At 42.3% G+C, this 18080-nt stretch overlaps 1 protein-coding gene across 4 annotated transcripts in view; it reads left to right on the plus strand.

The window, feature by feature from the left end:
• The window catches only part of HIVEP1 (HIVEP zinc finger 1), a 116125-nt gene extending 98908 nt beyond the window's left edge, over window positions 1-17217 (plus strand). For 3 of the 4 annotated variants that reach the window (XM_072328683.1, XM_072328682.1, XM_072328685.1), the window contains 2 exons: window positions 6302-6822; window positions 9596-11322. In XM_072328683.1, coding sequence (XP_072184784.1) covers window positions 6302-6822; window positions 9596-10765 — 1691 coding nt within the window. In that variant the 3' untranslated portion in view covers window positions 10766-11322. Of the gene's footprint in view, window positions 1-6301; window positions 6823-9595; window positions 11323-13348; window positions 13458-16385 lie in introns of those variants that run through there. The other variant, XM_072328686.1, reaches the window with a different exon arrangement.
• The last annotated feature ends 863 nt before the right edge of the window (window positions 17218-18080 follow it).

Raw genomic sequence — 18080 nt, forward strand, 5'->3', positions numbered from 1 at the left:
CGAGTGGGGTTTTTTTGAGGTGTGTAGGCAATCTCCTTGCATAGAGTACCTTTCACCATCCCTTGGCTCCCCTTATCCAGGCAGCCCCACTCTGGCAGGGCTGGGCTTGGGAAAGGAGCTTATCCTGGGAGCCAGAGGTCTGCTGGGTCTTTCCCTAGTTGAAAGGCAATGTGAGATAATGTGGAGGAAGGTCAGAAGATGTAATAGGAAATAATAATGACCTCAGAAATAAAAATTTCTTCTTTCCCATAAGCTGTGCAAGACTGTCTGGTTTCCTGACCCACAGAATGTCTCTTTGTTTTTTTACCCAGATAGTGGTTATTCTCATGGCAGTAGCAGTGTCAGCAACCTTCCTTCAAATAGCTAAGCTGTATTTCTTTCGGCAGACATTGAATTAAATAATTAATTTCAGAGAGTTGGCCTTAAATTTAACAAAGCCACCAGGCTTTTATTTGCTAAGGAATCTGGCATTTCTGTGAGTGTTTTGCGCGTGCTTTTTAAGCACAGGCTGTCATGATGATTGACATCAGAAGATAGCTTTGACCTGATCGTAGTTCAGATTAATAACATATGCATATTGAGTAAGGAGTACAGAATAGTGCACGATCCTGAACGCGGGCGTGTGAACACAGAGCCTGCTTTTTCAGTAATTTGAGAAGCTGAAATTTTGTTGTGCTGTCACATCTAGGGAAGAATAAAGAGATGCTCTCTAACTGAGAATACATGTGATCAGAGCTTTTAACATAGCGTTCTTTGTGTTTGGACTTGTCATCATTTGGGTATTGGTAAATACTTTCTGGCCTGGGTTTTTGTATTCAAAACCATTTCCTCATCCATTTATCTTTCATCTTCTGTTCTGTGGAATGTTCTTGTCACCAAAATACAGGGTTACTATGTAAGGAATGTTAATATCTGAATTAAACTGTCAGGCGAGGTGAACTATTTAGTGTGACGGACTGCAACTGGGGATATCCTCTTCTGCCATGGTGACTGGACGTGTTGCTATTCAGTCTTAAAAACAACAATTTGTCTTCAAATTAAAATAGTTATTAACTTTGAGCCCATTATGTTTCACATGTAAGCTAATATGTGAATGGTCTAGAAATAGTCACTAATCTACCTGCAGAAAATCCTAATTTTAAGTTTCAGGTACATATCATATGTGTGTGCGTATATATATTACATATATACAACTACGTATATATTTAAACTTTCATTTTCTGCAATATTAAATAGATCCTTCTAGAGATACGGTGTTTCTTAAGTTAATTAGCTATATCTTACTTCTCATAGCAGATCTTAAATTAGTTTCCACGGCTCTTCATTAGCTTAATCATGACTCAGTCTGTGTTTTCACTGCACCTGCGTATAAGAAGTAAAAATAAATGGAAATTGTTACAGTGATATCCTCCCCTTGCAAGTAGAATGGAAGGCTGGGTCTGCGGAACTCACATGACTAATTTGCTTTAATTTTTAATAGCACTGACTTGTCTTCAGCTAGATATATGTTAAGTATGCTGGAGCCTTACACCTACAGCCTGTGAATAGACTAGCTAATGCTAGGGTGGCTTTACGATACATAGGATACCCAGGAGGACTTAGGTATAAATCATCTCTTTAAAGCAAAGGAGATTGCTCTTATTTATTTATTTTTGTTGAGTTTTGCCTAGTTACTTTCTTTACTCTTAGGAATTAAAGTCAAAAGCTCACTTTTTTATTTTTTTTCCCTCTTCTCTGAGAAGTCGTGGCTATTACCAGTCTGAATTTAACCCAGTAGATGTCACTGTGAGTCCTGCGTGGTGGTGATGGGCAGTGGACAGTAGCTGATGCAAGACTGAAATCAGTCAGCGAAAACCAATGAGCACAGTTGAAAAGTCAAGGAGATGTAGCATTAAATGTGGGTGCTAATGGTGTTTCACCCAACAGTACTTTGTTTACCCTTTTCTTTTTAATTTGTTTGTATGCTTCTGAAATGGTCCACTACAAGACTAATACAGTAAGCAAAAGGCAAGTCTGAGCTTGTATTTCTTTAGCAAAACAAGGCGTGTGTTGAAGACATACAGACCTTGGTTTTCAAGTTAACAGTAATATGATGCCATACTCCAAATATTTCTGCCTTCATTGCTCTAGTGTATGTATATTTTATTACGTCTGATGAAGAACGTACATAGAAAACAAGTGCATGCATTGTTAGGTACTATATATGCTTATAGAGTATATACATTTTGTTTTAATCCCTAACTGAAGATAACTACACAATTTGATTTGATAAGCGTTGCTTTGAATTACTCTGGTGCTAAAAGCCATTTAATGTAGTACAATCAATTATGGAAATAGCTAGCGGGCAAACAAACAGATACTTAATAGGACATGTCTTTAAACTTGATAAGCAGAGCTAATAGTGATACCTATAGTTAGTCTGTATACTTGCTTCCATTTCCTTATAATCTTGTAAAACATCATAAGGAATCTGGATGTGTGTTTCCAGGTCTTCCAGGCAATGAAAGAACAAGAATGCACATTTTACTTTTCTCCAGAAGATCTACCTGATTGTGATCAAGTTACAAGCCATTGAACTTACTGTCATTGTAACTAGTGCAGAAATGGCTTGTCTGTAGGACCTGATAAACCAGGTCATATGATGGACTAATATATATATATATATATATATATAAATGGCAGGTTGTAAGTTTAGATTCTGAAGAGCCTGTCTAATTGGTACTTTGTGGTATAGCAGGGACTAGATGCCTGCTGTTAAAACCATATGCAATACAGATTCCTGTAGAAAAAAAAAAAATGAAGAGCTTTGAATTGTATAGAGATCCCTGTATCAGTTACCTAATAGCATCACAGAAAAAGCAGTGCATGGACTTAAAGTGCAGTTTACTAATGTACATGTTAGGATGCTGATCATTCCGACTAATGCTTTTGTGCTAAAGAACTTCAATATTTTTCTTTCCTGCTTTGGGGTAAGATATCAGTATAAAAAGTGTAACAGAGCATAACAGCTTCTGGGTGTTCTTGAGACTTGAGAATTACAGGTTGAGATCACGTAGGACTTCGGATATGCATTTTCAGTAATATTTGCAAGCTCTCAAAGCAAAGGGTGGAAATGAGAGAAGTACAGCACAGCCAGGAAGGTGTTTTGGGAGCCCCACTGGGAGCATGCTTTACTGATGGCAGCTGCTTCATCTATGCTGAAGGGTATGTGCAGAATGACTTGAAGAGGCTTTGGATCAGGCATGCACCGAAGACAGGGAAGGTATTCTTCCTTATTAAGTGTTTTTCCTACCTTTTTTATTTTTTTTTTCCTGTTTTTAATTATTGTTGCTATTGTTTGGTTTTGCTTTTGGTTTCAGGAAAGGCTGTGACTTTTCACACCAAAAGCCATTTCCTCACATGCTAGTGGCCCTTGAATTCATGACATATCCCACAACCTCATACAAAGCTGAACACAGCAGTAGTTCCATTTGAAAACTGAGTTCTAGTTGTATGTTTTAGCTACATAATCATACGGTTGTAATTGTACATAGTTTTAAGACAGGAAGCAAAGGATTATTTTTTTCCTAATTAAAACTGCAAGGTAACTTGCAGGCAGAGTGGAATTATAAAAATGAAGCTGGTCCACCCCTCCTAGGTTAACAAGATGGTACTTAGGAAGAATCTTTAACCATGAGTGGTCGCAGCCTTGATACCACTTTCAGGTAGACCATGCTTGGTTCTGCCACCTCCTTAAACTCTAGATTCAGGTCCTCCCACACCTCCGCTGATGTACAGTGATGCTTAAAGGAATGACTGGTTACAGAAGCTTGGGCACCTCTTGTTTCAGTGGACCCACACACAGTTATGGAAGGCAGAGCAGTCCTTTTCACATTGCCGAAGCAAGCAAGTCAGGAATGCTTTGTTTTTTTTTTACATCTGATGTTTCAAAGCAGTGTGGGAGTAAGGGAGCTGTATTCATTGCTGTCACCTCGCCTACATTGCAGGCTCTGGCCCCAGGTAACTACTTTTAAATAGAAGCTGGCAAACTCATAAGGGGTGGAGGTAAACAGAGAAACAATAGAGGGAAATTATATCCCACAGAGCACTGCTGTGTCCCACGCATAGTTCCCCTTCTCCCTTTCCATGTTTACCTTCCAGAAGGCTTCTAGAATGCGGAAAATGCTCTGCATAAGCAGGGCTTTATAGTAAATCTCGTAGTGTTTCTAAGTGCTGCTTTGGAAATACGGTTTCTTACTTTAAATCGGGGCATGTTTGAGCATATATTTTGCCTGTTGTAAAAATGGGGTGTCGGTCTGATTACTTCAAGTAGTTTCTTTTGCCAGTGGAAAAAGTCATTTGTGATGGCCATCCAACCTGATAGCAAAGGTGATTTGTTTAGAGAGAAGGGGAAAAGGAAAAGAAGCAGTACGGTTTCTCAGAGGAGGTGGATGTGTATTGTTGGTAAGGAGAAGAGTAACCTACAGAGAGATCCAATAAAAACTACAGCATGAAACCCAATCCTTTGTGATGTCCCATGCAGTATTTAAAAAGGTACAAGAAATGCGTAGGTCACCCTTTAGATGTAAAACACAGAGAAATTTGTGACAGCTGTCACAGAGGCATCAAGGGAATTTGTTTCCGTTCAAAACTCAAACATATGTGAGCATTCTAAGTTCATAGATTGTTTTGCTTTGCATATTAATTATCAAGAAGTATTAAATAACGAGAAACGAGGAACGGAAATGACAGAAATGAGGAGAAAATGCAGTTGAACAAATTATGTATTTTCTTCTTTGAACGACTTTGTAGATGAGAATCATAAATGAAGACTGGATAAAATCCTAAGCCATATTTTTGTTATTGCATATTAGTGTTATTCCAGTGATCTGGAGGGTTTAACGTATTTTTTAATAACATTTCGTTTTCATGCCTGCTGTAGAAAATGTAGAAAATCTATATTTTCCATATTTAGTTAATGTACAAATTACTGTGTAGGCAAGAGAGGGGCAAAATCATTACAGAGGGATTTTTTCAAAGAAGCTATTAGTCTCGTTCCTAATTGCACTGCTCATTTGAAACCATAAAGGCTTATAATGGTAGGTAGCTTGTTGAGAGGTAGCTCAATTAAACCCATTTATTTTACCTACAGCTCAAGATGCTTATTTTCGTTTTGGTAACTTAGCAGCCTAATGTATTTGTAATGCATTCTACTTCTTGAAAAGGTTTCATTCTTTTTCACAGTCGTTTATTTCAATAGTAAGTTGCTGTGCAGATCTCCCCCCTTCCCCCCCCCCAGAACAGAATCTCATACATTTTTAGCTAACCAGCCCTCCCTGCTTTTGCAGAGCCAAATGATTTTTATGCTGATATTTTTTTTGGGAGCTCAGCAGACAGACCTTTAATCAAGTATGAAATATTAGTGCATCCAAAGCATTTTGTCTTTTTATAAAATGTGATCCCAGACAGTCTGGCTTGGAATCAGATACAGCAGATGGGATTTTGTCTCTTTACTAAAGAAGATTCTTTCTTTCCAAGATGTGATATAAAAGAAGGGGAAAAGCTTCAGTAGAGCTGTTTAATGTAGAAAAATTTACCAATAGACAGCACAAAGTTATCTGTGCCAGTTTGACTGTAAGAGCTGAAGTCAGGAAGGCTTCTTCTTTGGGGTAAAATTTCATGCATAAGTAAGTTTTTATAGGATTAGGGCTTTCTTGTCTCCTAGGACATCTCGGGTGACATGCTCATAATTCTTTCAAAACGTGAACAAAGTGAGAAATCTGGTAAGGTCTAATTTTGGTCTCTTTTGCCTGCTAACGAGACAGATTCCTGACTAACAGCCTCCAGTCTTTCTGTTTGTATCTTTCAAAACCTTTTGCAGCAGTGATTCATATTGGGTACAAGGACACCCACTTATGAGTCAGAACCAGCTAGAGAGTATCCCACTGCGAAGGTTGGCAGACGAGCTTTGCATGTCGTCACTAGGAACTTAATGAAGCAGGAATCTGCTCACTTATCCCCAAGCGAAAGGGAGAAGGGTGACTTTGAGCGAAAGGCTATAAATGGCTTAAAAGAACAACCAAATCCAGAAGGTGGAAAACAACGGGGAAACCGGAGATGAAAGATTATGTAAATGCATAATTTAATATGTACATTGAAAAACAAAAGTGAAAATCTTCCTTGTTGCTTTGATGACATGGGAAGAAACTGAAAAATGCACATGGCATTGTATTTTTTTGGTGTTCCTAATCACTCCCTCCTACCTCTTTCCTAATCGATCTGAAACCTTCATTGGCTTAACTTCTGATTCTTGCTTTTGCAGGAGAGAAACAAAGGTTGGGCTGTGATCGGTCAGGGTTTGATGCAGAGGAATCTGATGGTGCAGATGAAGATGAAAATGACAACGAAGATGATGATGAAGACAGCCAAGCTGAGTCAGTCCTATCCACAACCCCCTCGGTGACAGCCAGCCCTCAGCATCACCCCTCTCGACATGGCCTGCAGGATGCCACAAGTGCTGATGAGGACAGCAGACTACCGGACTGCTTTGGTGGGATTCACACGGACTCTATGGATGGTCTCCCAAAAGCGCTGCTCACAAAGATGACTGTCCTTAGTGCTGCGCAGTCAGTAAGCAGGACCTCCAGGTCACCACCAGCAGAGTTCACCCACCAGGAAGAAAATGAGGACAAAGGCCAAGAGAGAGGAGCTGGTCCCCACAGTGCAGGTACTGCGCTGGTGGACTCTGCTCCTGCATCTCCAGGTCGCCATATGTCCGTGGATTACCCCGATCCAGAAACAACTGTGGCCCACTCCTCAGCAGCAACCACAGTTCTTACAAAGGTAGGAGTCCAGCTCTGGGGTTGACAGTGTTATTTAAAGATCACATTGGTGATTTTTCATAGGTCTTGCCCTTCATTTTTAGAGTTGTTGGCTCATGCTTTAAAAAGAGTTGAAAATAGCTGAAGCACGAATGTGTAGGACTGTAGAGAGAACAGTGTTGTAGTGGCACTGCTTTTTAAAATTCTTTTATTCCGTCTGCATCATTTCTGAAAGTATTAATTGGGATGTGGTCGCTTCAGGTTAAGTTTGGAGCCAGTAGAACATATTGCAAATGAGACTGGATATTAGAGATATGTAGAATGAACGTATGATGGGGGTCATGAAGTTTTCCGTGGAAAGTGATAAAATTCAGAAGTCATTTTACTCTGAAATACGGCAATGGAATCATTGGTATCTTCCAGGGAAGACTAAGCTAGTCCCAAAGGTTTTTGCCTTATTGCTGTAAAAAAATTGTGCAGTTGCTTATCTCTCCCCAAATATGTTTAGCAGTAGATTTAGAATGAGCACCATATGTTCAAGGAATCTAGGGATTGCCTTTGCAGAATAACAAAAGGAGACTGAAGCACAGATCTGAGACCTGAGTTCCCACTGCTCTCAGTTTTTCTCCAAATGAAGGAGCATTTTGATAGGAAAAGGATCAGTTTTGTCCATGCCTATTACAGGTAGAAAGAATGTGGAAAGATGAAGTCGGTCTATGTGCAAGACGGCAGGTGTGTTCAGTAACGTTTGCAGCCAGTGCTTGTAAAGCTACAGGGAGCCAGCAGGTGTTGAGCATTTTATAGTCCAGCCGTATTTTAATGGAGTTCAACGGGGGCAGCATAAATCATATATTTCATTGACCCTAATGATATCTCTTGAAAGGTTTGAATTGTTATTTAGACCGTGAGAGCAGTAGGGCTTCCCAGAGTAATGCCCAGAAAAAATATGATGCAAAATATTGTATAGTTTAAGTAGAGGAGAATTAACCTCCCTCTCTGTGATGACTTCAGCATTTACAACCCATAGATGGATTCAGTTACAGAAAGATAAGCGGCAGGAAGTTTTCAAAATCATGAACAGTAAGTAAAGATTTGATTGTAGTTTAGGTACTTAGCGGCTTGTGCTTTGAAACTCTATACTACTGTGAATTTCCTTTTTAAAAGAGTTAAGATAATGAACTGTTGGCAGGGAAGACCAGTGAAAATGGTTGCCACGTTTCATTGTTTGACGTGCCGTCATTCCTGCTTGTAAGAACTGTGAGTCCATGTGGCAAGTATGAGTTGGATCAATTTTGTAGTATGACAGGGAATAAAGATGTAGTGATCGTGGTCACTGCAGACATCTGTCACAAAAGGTAGGACCATAATGTTTGTGTTGTGTATCAGCTGTTATGCATAGATACCAAGAAGACCATTTGACTGATTTTACTCTCTAATAAACAGAACTGCTAAAGGCTCAAGAAAATATTCACACAGATAACATTGTGAAAATGTTTTATACTTATACAGCTCCTACAATTCTCCACATTAATATAAAAAAGCCATGTAAGTAGTACAAGGCACTAATTCCATACCAGACTGCCTCCTCCTTTCCCAGACTGAGGAGGTGGTGGCTGTGGGTCTGATGTTTAACCTGCAGTCTGTTCCCATAATGCATGTTTGTGGATCCAACTTCTTGCCATTGAGACAAAGCATAGAGCAATCTTAGGAAGGCTGTGTGTTCCTTCAGAAGTATCTGTACCAGCTTAACAAGATTTCTTGTGAAGCATCAGACAGCACTTATTCCTGAGAAAGACTTTCACTTCCTTCTGACACACATCTACCCATTTAGAATAGATGACACTGCGTGGTCAATAAATCCTATTCACCTTTAACCAGCACATTTCCTACTAGCTGTTTTCAAACATATTTCTGTTAGTAATTTGTTTTTGAGCCTGCTCTGGAGTTTTTTTTTGAGAGTTTGGTCAAATCCGCTGGGTTGCAGTCTAGGACTCTGTAAAGCAAGTTAAGTTGTGCTGTTCTTTGTGTATTATGGGCAGGCCTAAAATTATAAATTAACTTCAACTGCACTTTAGGACTCCTTGATTTAGGTGTTTTTAGGAAAGGAGGGACCAACCTTGGCCAGTACTAGAGTCTACATGAGAAGAAAAGAGAGTATGTGATATAATTGTTTGTCCAGGTCTGTGCACCAAACCAAGGAAAGATGGGGTGGCCATGGGATGTGGGTCTCACATCTCACTCCATTGTCCATCCATCACCTCAGCCTCAGTGAGTGCTGCAGTTACCATCCTTCTCTTGTCACCCATTTTTCTCAGTTAGGTTAATAAATGGACAAATAGATTGTGATGCTATCCCTGCCTTCCAGAGGCTGCAGTGCCTCTGGTAAGCGGACCTGGTGTATCAGAAGTGCTAGCTTATTTAACATTCTTGCCTGAGGTGATTTTCACAATAAACAGCTCTCTAAAGCTGCCTTCCTCCTTAAGGAAAAAAACACCCAACCATGTACAGAGGATATGCAGCAATGTTTGTGAGTACTGGTGCTCAAGAGAAATGAGCAAGGATAATCCTGAGAGGAAAATTCAATTAGTGGGAGAGGAAGGAGTTGGAAAAAGAAAGGAAGGAAATCGGTTCATTGTTCAAGCTGGGCAGCATTTACTGTGAACCAGTTTGTTGTTGTTTTTGTCTAAAATGAAGTGTGAGAGGGTGGGCAGCATGCCAGGCAGCCTCGCGATTCCATGTAACCTGGGGGCAACAGCAGCCATCCTGTTAACACATCCCCTCTCATTCTCTCCCAGAGCACGCCCTCTGCCAGCTCTCCCTCATCACCCGCGGACCAGAGCCTGCGGACCACGACGGCATCACCCTACACTGAAATCCAGGAGGAAAAGCCGCCCAGCACCCTACTGCGTTCTGCTGAGTTGAGGCCTAGCCAGACACACCTCTTCAGCCACCTTCCGCTGCATTCACAGCAGCAGGCCAAGGCGCCCTACAGCATGGTGCCAGTAGGGGGGCTTCAGGTGGTCCCCGCCGGCCTGGCCACCTACTCTACCTTTGTACCCATTCAAGCGGGGCCGGTGCAACTCACCATTCCTGCTGTTGGCGTCATCCACAGAACTACAAGCGGCCTCGGCGAGGTGGGTTGCACCGCCTCGGGTGCCACCACGAATCCCGTCGGGGTTGCCGAAGTGAACAGCGTTGTGCCGTGTATTCCTATTGGCCAGATCAATGTGCCAGGCATCCAGGGTCTCAGCGCGCCCAGCTTGCAGCCTCTCCCACCCCTCGGCATGGAGACGGTGAACATCTTAGGCCTCACAAACACAAACATAGCCCCGCAGATGCGCCCACCTGGAATCACTCTGAATGCTGTGGGCCTCCAGGTCCTGACTGCCAGCGCTACCCACCAGGGCAAGCCCAGCCCTCAGGCGCACATCCCAGGCTTGCAGATACTGAACATTGCCTTGCCCACCCTCATCCCCTCCATCAGCCCTGTCAGCACTGATGGGCAAGGAGCCTCTGAGCCACCAGCTGCAGGCAGCAAAGCTGGTGATGTCCAGCAAGAACCAGCTCCTGCCAGCTTCTCCGACGTCGGCCATGTGGCCAGGGCTGCTTCTCCTCAGGTGGTTGCCATTGGCCAGCAGTACAGCGTGAAGAGCCTTGCGGAGCCTGCCCCTGCGAGTGACTATGAAAGACTCAATGGGCTGGGGAAAGGTGATGCTGACAGGACTGACCTCGCCAACCACAATAAGCCAAAGGGCGACATCTCTTTGGTTCAGGTCAAAAGAGCTTCCCCGGTACAGCCCCACTCGAAAGTGAATTCTGACGTTTCAACCAAGTCCCCGGTCCATCGAACTGTCTCTCCGGATAGACAGGTACACAGGCCAGCAGCATTGCCCCGGAGGCAAAATACGGTGCAGTTTAGCGATGGCAGCAGTGACGATGAGGATAGACTCGTAATAGCAACCTAGATTTTGTTTTTCCATCGTGTTTATTTTTTTATAACACTTACAGGTTTCTTTGCAAACCTTCCTTTCCTTAAAGCACATTTTTCTGACACAAACCCATTACTAATCTTTGTGCAATCATGAACTCTTGACCAATAATTGTTGTTTCTTGTCAGCTCCAGCCATTTTTGTACATGTTGTATAGACGATTGTGCCTTTTTGGAGTTTTATGTTTAGAAACCTGTACAGATTGTTGAATATATATATATATAAAATATATATATATAAAATATGTATATTAAACCCAGGTAGTTGCTTGTGTTTAGTAAGTAAACATCTTATGTCAGATAAATAAATGATTAAATTATATGTTGCACTGTTAAATGTAAATTTTTATGGCTGTGGGACAAAGTTTCTGTGTACAGATCTAGTATGTAAAACTCCATATTTATTGTATCCATATTAGTCTTGGAAAAGGGTCTGTCCATCTTTCTTGTGTAAGACGGTAGCTTTACACTTCAAAGAGAAATACAGTATCTGTGTTATGAAATATTACAGTAAAATTTTGTTTACTGACTTTATCATTGCTTACGTTGTACCTTCTTGATACAACCCACTAGTTGTAGAAGCGCTCGACTCAGTCATTCTAGCATCGTTCCAATTGCTTTCAGCTTAAAAGGAGTTGGCTGTGGCATGTGCCCACATGGTTTCACCTGCTGTAAGAGAAAGGGAGCCTTCTTTAGGCATTTGGAACAGAAGCTTCCGCTGCAAAACACCTGGCGATGATGAAGCAGGGAGGGAATCCTTCAGCTATCTTTTACAGTGAGCATCCACCAGCCCCAATTTTTTTCCTCTTCATCCCTTAAATTTGAAAGCTTCCCCAAGGGAAAAGGGTCAAGATGGCATATTTTTGTAATGTTGAACAATAAAGCCACTTTTTATCGAAATTAAAGTGCTGTTAAACAAGAAAGGAATACTTCTATGTCTGTTTGTAATTGCGGAAATCTGCCTAGCAGGTGGCAAAACTCAACCAAGCTAATTGTTCCCTAAATTTGACTTTGTCTTAGTGAGGATTTAAAAAACAAACAGGCTTTACACATACGATTCGTGTGCCCTTGCGTTGACAAACTCGTTACAGGCATACAAGACATGGGTGGATCCCAGAGTCACGCAGCTGCATAAAATGGTGTTTGCGCACAGCGAATACGGTCCAAGGTGCCATGAAAATGTCCGTGTGTTAAGCTGCTTGAAGAGAGAAGCCTCGCATGCTGCAAGGAAACGCATTTGTGGAAGTTTCCTGCTGACCTGTGATTTTCATAGAGCTGGTTTTTACACCGGGCACTTACCTCACATTCTTGCAGTGATTACAAAGGCTATAAAGCTATTCGAAGAAACTAATTCCAGTCAAAAACTGGAAGATGTCAATTAGAAGCAGCATTGCCTAAATGAAAATAAGGGTGGGAAGCAAAGTATAAAAACATGAGGAGCGAAGCTGAATGTGAGCTGAGCTGTGTAGTTCACAGACCAACTCCTGTATCTGGCCCAGAGAAGTAATTTGCACCTTGTAATGCCTGTATTTAGGAACGGCAGTGTTTAAGATCCCTTTTTAACCTTTTCTCAGCTCTTGTACTGTACTTGCGTTGTACTCATCCCATGAAGGTGTGTTGTGATTCCGTAGGCAATGTTGAGTGAGCTTTATTAGCTTTCAGAGCACTTCAGGACCAGAAAATCACTTCTATTACTGTGATCATCTGCCAGTTTTACTAATCCAGCTATTAGAAATGCATGTACGAGAAATGAGAAATTGCTCTCAGATCAGACCTGAACGTTGGTGACGTTTTTGATTGTGTGGAGCCTCCATTGAGGGCTGAGCACCCAAACCATGAAGCACTCTCAACTTGCTTTGAAGTTAATGAGAGTTCAGAGTTCTCAGCGCTCTGCAGCATCGGACTTCAAAGTTGTGAGCGTCTTGCGTGCAGCCACTGTGTAAAGCGTCACTGTGCTTTTTGTATGTGCTTTTTATAAGCGTGTGGTGATGTCAGTGTGTCTTACATCATCATCATTTATACCAAAGGTGAAATAACCAACCCAAGTTAAAGAAAACCATTGCTGCATTACGCATAATTTGATAGCCTTGCTACAGGAACCAGGGGAGGGTTTGTTGTTAATCAATCCTAGAAACTTTGTGTTAGTTTTGACATCTTCGAATGAGCACTTACCAAAAAACTAGAACTATGCTGTTTAATTTGAGGCCGTTTACCTACAGCGTGACATAAAGATGGCTGGATCACGCAGGTTTACAGCAGTCTAAGCCTGTCGCCAGCATTTTGAATGCAATTGCAAGTGATAGTACTTCCCTGAATTTTATCAGGAAGGATTAAGAAGTAGCTGTTCCACATGCCCTGAAGTCCTCATTCTACTAACCATTTAGAAACTCCAGAGATTTACCATATACACATATTCAATATTTATTTAGCTAGCAATTATTCGTGTTCTGAGGATTAATGACAGGAAAAACCGTACTGGTGCAGAGAGGCAGCCACCAATTGAACAGAAAACTCAGCCTGGTGAATCAGACCATCTACATGCGTCTCTTTTCTGTTCCAGGTGTTTTGAATACGACAAGGTCAAGAGATGGAAGCTGTATCTTGAAAAGCAGGAATGACAAGACAACAGATAGTGTCGTAATGAGGAAAGTTCAGATGTCTGTCATTTGGTAAGTCAACAGCAGTAAAACAGGGGAAATGGACCAAGAGACAGCGAGCAGTCACCACACTTCACCATATAAAGCAGATGAGGAAGTACTCATTTGAAGCAAGATCTCATATATCTGACTTGGCTCAAGTGGGGTTGGGAGAACATCACACTTTCCTAGAACATAGGCATTTGCCACCTTGACGACTGTACTGTTTTCCTTCCCTCTAAAATGTTTCAAAATGAGTTTTCATTGAGGTACTTCTGTAGCACTGGGCAACAGGGAAAAAAATCCTAGGAAAATAACCAGAGCAGAGGGAAGGTTACACTTGCTGCATATCTTCTGTCAGTGCCCATCGGTTCCATTTCAATCACACATGTAACCAGTATCTATACTGTACACCTGCACACAGCTGTCCATCATTTGCATGAGCCTGGGAATGCTGCTAGCAATTATGTTTTCAGTCTGAATTGCATGATGTCTTCGTTTTCCTCCTTCAGATCAATGCTAGTGCACAGTAATGGTAGTGTGCAGTTGCACTCCCCTTGCCACAGGGATCCTTTCTGTTCAAGTTAGCAGCAAACATCACAGAGATTTGCCAGTTCAGGATTAGGCACTGTCAGTCTTCGGATGGTGTAAATTATCACAGCTGAATTGGAGTAAATAGCATTGGGTTGTTTACTCAGGGATCAATTTTTAACGACTCTGTCAGACATCCTCTGGCAAATCCAGGACAGCTGTTCAAACATTAAAAGGCCAGGGTGAGTGTTTCTCCTCTGCGCACCCAGGCACAGTCTGGCATCTTCACACAACCTATTCGTATAAACAGGGTGCAAACAGGTGCTGGCTAAAGACTGGGCACGAGTACAGCTACAGTAAGGACATGACACAGTCAGCTTCTGTGAGAGACATGCAGATGCTTCCCTGTTAAGTGCCAGGGGCTCTCCCTGGAAAAAGAATCGAGCAGTTGCCTGGAGCTCTCCTTTCAGCTTGGACCGCAATTGATTTCTCGTTGCAGGACGTGATGTCTGCTGGTAAGGTGGATATCAGATTTTGAAGACAACTTGTTCCCTTGCAGTCCATGTGACAATATTGCTTTTGGGACTGGGATTCTATTAAAATAATAAGACTATATGCTGTATTTCATGATACTTTTTCCAGAAGCCCTCAGTTTTGGACGATAATCCTCACTGAGTTTTATCAGCACTTCAATTTAAACCCATGAATAGCCTTTCAAAGATGCTCTTAGCATGGGGATGTTTCCTCAAAATCAAAACCTAAAAAGATCAGTTTTAGTGTGACTGACTTGCCAAAAGCCAGGGAAACCATATAATCTACAATGAAGAGTGCTTGCTTGAGACAGCCTTCAGCAGACTCATCGGCAGGGCCCCTACTTCTGTTGCATTTGAAAGTTCCTTTAAGACAAAGGTTAAGTTCCTTTAAGAAAGTTCCTTTAATCCCCTAGCAGGGAGTCCTTACCTTGCTGTCAGGCTTTATAAAATGAACACCAGGTGTCAGCCATCATAGACCAAGTGTTATGGTCAGTCTCTAGTTGTGAATGTTAAATCAGGAATGTCTTAAAAAAACATGTGGCTAAAATAGTCCTTCCACACCCTTGAGGGATTCTCCTTTGCCTAGTGCGGCTCTGCACACCTATGGATGGCCATCTTTAATGATATATAAAATATGAGAGCCTTAGGTCAAATAGAAACCATGAATGGCTTTTGTGTCGAGGGTCAGATTGCTGTCATAGACTTGGAATTGCTAGCACAGCACTGGATTGCTAACTCTGTTCTTGGCTGAGGATAAAAACAGGCTACTCTAAAATACTTCAGATGGTTTATTAGATAATCTTAAGTGGAATGGCCGTGGGTGGATGAGCAAACAGCAACGAGGATGTAACAGCATGCAATTATTTGATTTGATGTTCATGTTTTGTTCCAGAAATGCTGAATCATAAAAAAAAGCCTTATGGCAAACATGTTGCTGTTGTTATGTTTGCCCCTCCGCTTCTCCCCTCCACACAGGCAGGTCAATGAATGGTGATTTGCAGATACTCCATGAGAGACCAAAGGAAACCATGCTAGCTGAAAGATGAGCAGGCTTTACATTCCTCAGGTTCTGTCATGGAAAGAAAGCTTGCCCTAAGATCAGTAAATTAGCCAGGCATGCTTAGTTTTCTTTGGTAACAGGAGGCTTGTTTTCCCAAAGAAGGTCAAATGTTAAGGCCTGTTTGGTTTTGTAGCTGTGTTCTTTAGTGAATTTGAAATCCATTACCACGCACGAGGCATTGATGCTGGAAATAGGCCTGCAGAAAGCTGTTTGTGAGTTTCAATATATCTACCATGTCCTCTTTTTGTTAAGTTAGGTGCTTAAAACATCCTTCTTGTGCTTTAGGAGTTTCACCTAAACCAACTGCAGGCATTTGTGAGCAAGGTTCTTCAGCATCAACACCAAGTACCTCCTCTGGAAAAACAAAAGCCTACTTCGCAGAGGTGCCGGTTGCATCCAATAGATAACAGCTCTCTAATGTTTATTAGAAGGATGTACATGGCAGGGAGTGTCGCTGCTCACATCCACCCACCTGCCAGGAGCACAGGGCTGCCAGGCACTCTGCAGGCAATGCACCATGCTGAGGGCTGGGGATGACCAGGTTGCTGGGGTGTTTGAGCACAGGAAGGCAGCATCCTGTGCTTTGGCCCCGTTGGTCAGTGCCAGGCATGTCCCCAGTTTGGAACAGCAATCCAGAAGCCAAAACAGAAGCAAATGCTGAAACAGCTGCTCTTTGCCATGTAGATATTGCTTTTTTTCTTCTGGACGTCAGAGTTTTGCTTTGCCAACAGAGCCAGTGGGCGTTCAGAAACCGTTTTTTGACACATGGAGGTTTAAATCGTGTTTCTTTGTTTATTTCCATCCCTGTAATAACCTCTGACTCTCTCTTATTTACAGTGTTTCAGAGCAAGAGCTCCCACACCTGGCGCTGATGAATTCTGCTGCACTGGTTACCTGGCTTCCCTGTGGATATCCTGTTCTCCTGTGAATCACTGTTCCTCCTCAGTACATTCTCCAGCTCAGATCAAAGGCGCAGGATATATTCGGTATGAAGACATCAGACAGCTCAAGCGGATTAGAAAAGGCACACGCAAAGAAACGCATCCCAGCTTCTCCCTTGTGTCCTGCTGAAAATGGGCACGACGCAAAGCATTTGCGATATAGAAACAGTAGACGGGGATGGGGGGGGTGGGGGGGAAGCAAAGAGAAAAACAAGAGAAAGGAGACACTTTGGAAATGATGTTAGTTTACACAGAGCCTTCTACAAATCACCCTTTCTAAGTATTTGCATTTTGTACTTGGCTCTTCCTTGCACTTGGGAGCTCCTTCTGATGGAGGATGTCACCTGTGAGTGCCAGCAGAGAGCACCGCATCAGCACAAGCCTTGATGGTGCCAGTCTCAGTGTTGGGCCTTGCCTGCAAACCCACAGATTAAAGGGAGATGAAAGCACGTCGTCTGTCTCTTTCAAGTTTATGCGTCCTGAAGTTTATGCATCCTGTTGCGTTCATGGCGGTTTTATTCTATGGTCCATTTAATGATATGAACGACTGAGAAAATGCTGTACCTGTGAAACGCCAAAACTTGGGGTCACCAAGTCAACATAGATTATCTTAATCGCCCCTCCTCCCCTTGCAGTCTGAACACAGGTCTGGGCTAAGTCAGTGAAGTCTTTATTTCAAGCAGTGTTTGATCTTGCAGTCTGCACAAATAATAATTCTAACATTCTGAACCGTGGTTGCTGTTTTTGGGGTGTTTTTTTATTTTTTCAATAGAATTTTAAGCTCCCCTTTTAACATCTGCCTTTTGGTCCTTCTTATTATAAGAACAAGAGCCGCGTGTGATTTGGGACAGCGGGTGATGCGTTTGGATAATGAGAGAGCCCATTTCTGTGGGAGTGTTGGGCAATCCATGCTGTTTTTTCTAGAAGCCGTTCCTCCAGTGAGTGCAAATAGCCAAATGGCGGACCAAAGGCTGTGTCAGTCTTACTCCAGTTAAGTAACTTGCTCCAATTATCAGTGCATCAGAAGTAATGCCTCATCACGTCGCTTTACAGCGCTGAAGAGAAAGAGGGGCAATAGCTGTTTTTCCAGTAAGGCTGTCTGCACAATTGTGGTGCCAAACATGGGGAGTTGAGCTTTGTCCGTATCCCTGTTGAGTACCTTTTGAGCTTCTGGTACCAACAAAAACAGGATGAGATCTGGGATGAGGTTGGACTTCAGTACTTTGGAGATGGAGTTGAATACTTCAAGCTGAATACTTTAGAAATAATATATTTTCAGAGCCTGACATTGGTGTGGTGGGGAGCAGCATCCTTCTGCCTGCAGGGTGGCCAGGATTTCTCTCACGGATCAATAAGGCTGAAACAGGGAGGGTATCCAAGCACAGAACATGGCAATTTCTGGCACAATGGGGATTGCTGTTAATGACACGGGAAAGTGATTTTTTATTTTTATTTTTTAAGCCTGGCATTGCTCCTTCAAGCAAATAACCGTCTGATACATTTGCATTTCTACGTGTCATTAACCCAGATGCACACTGCAGGCCCTACAAGCTTGTGTCTGCTGGCAAGGCTAAATCCCGCTCTCTCACGT

This window comes from Excalfactoria chinensis, chromosome 2, assembly GCF_039878825.1.
Source record: "Excalfactoria chinensis isolate bCotChi1 chromosome 2, bCotChi1.hap2, whole genome shotgun sequence".
NCBI lineage: Eukaryota > Metazoa > Chordata > Aves > Galliformes > Phasianidae > Excalfactoria > Excalfactoria chinensis.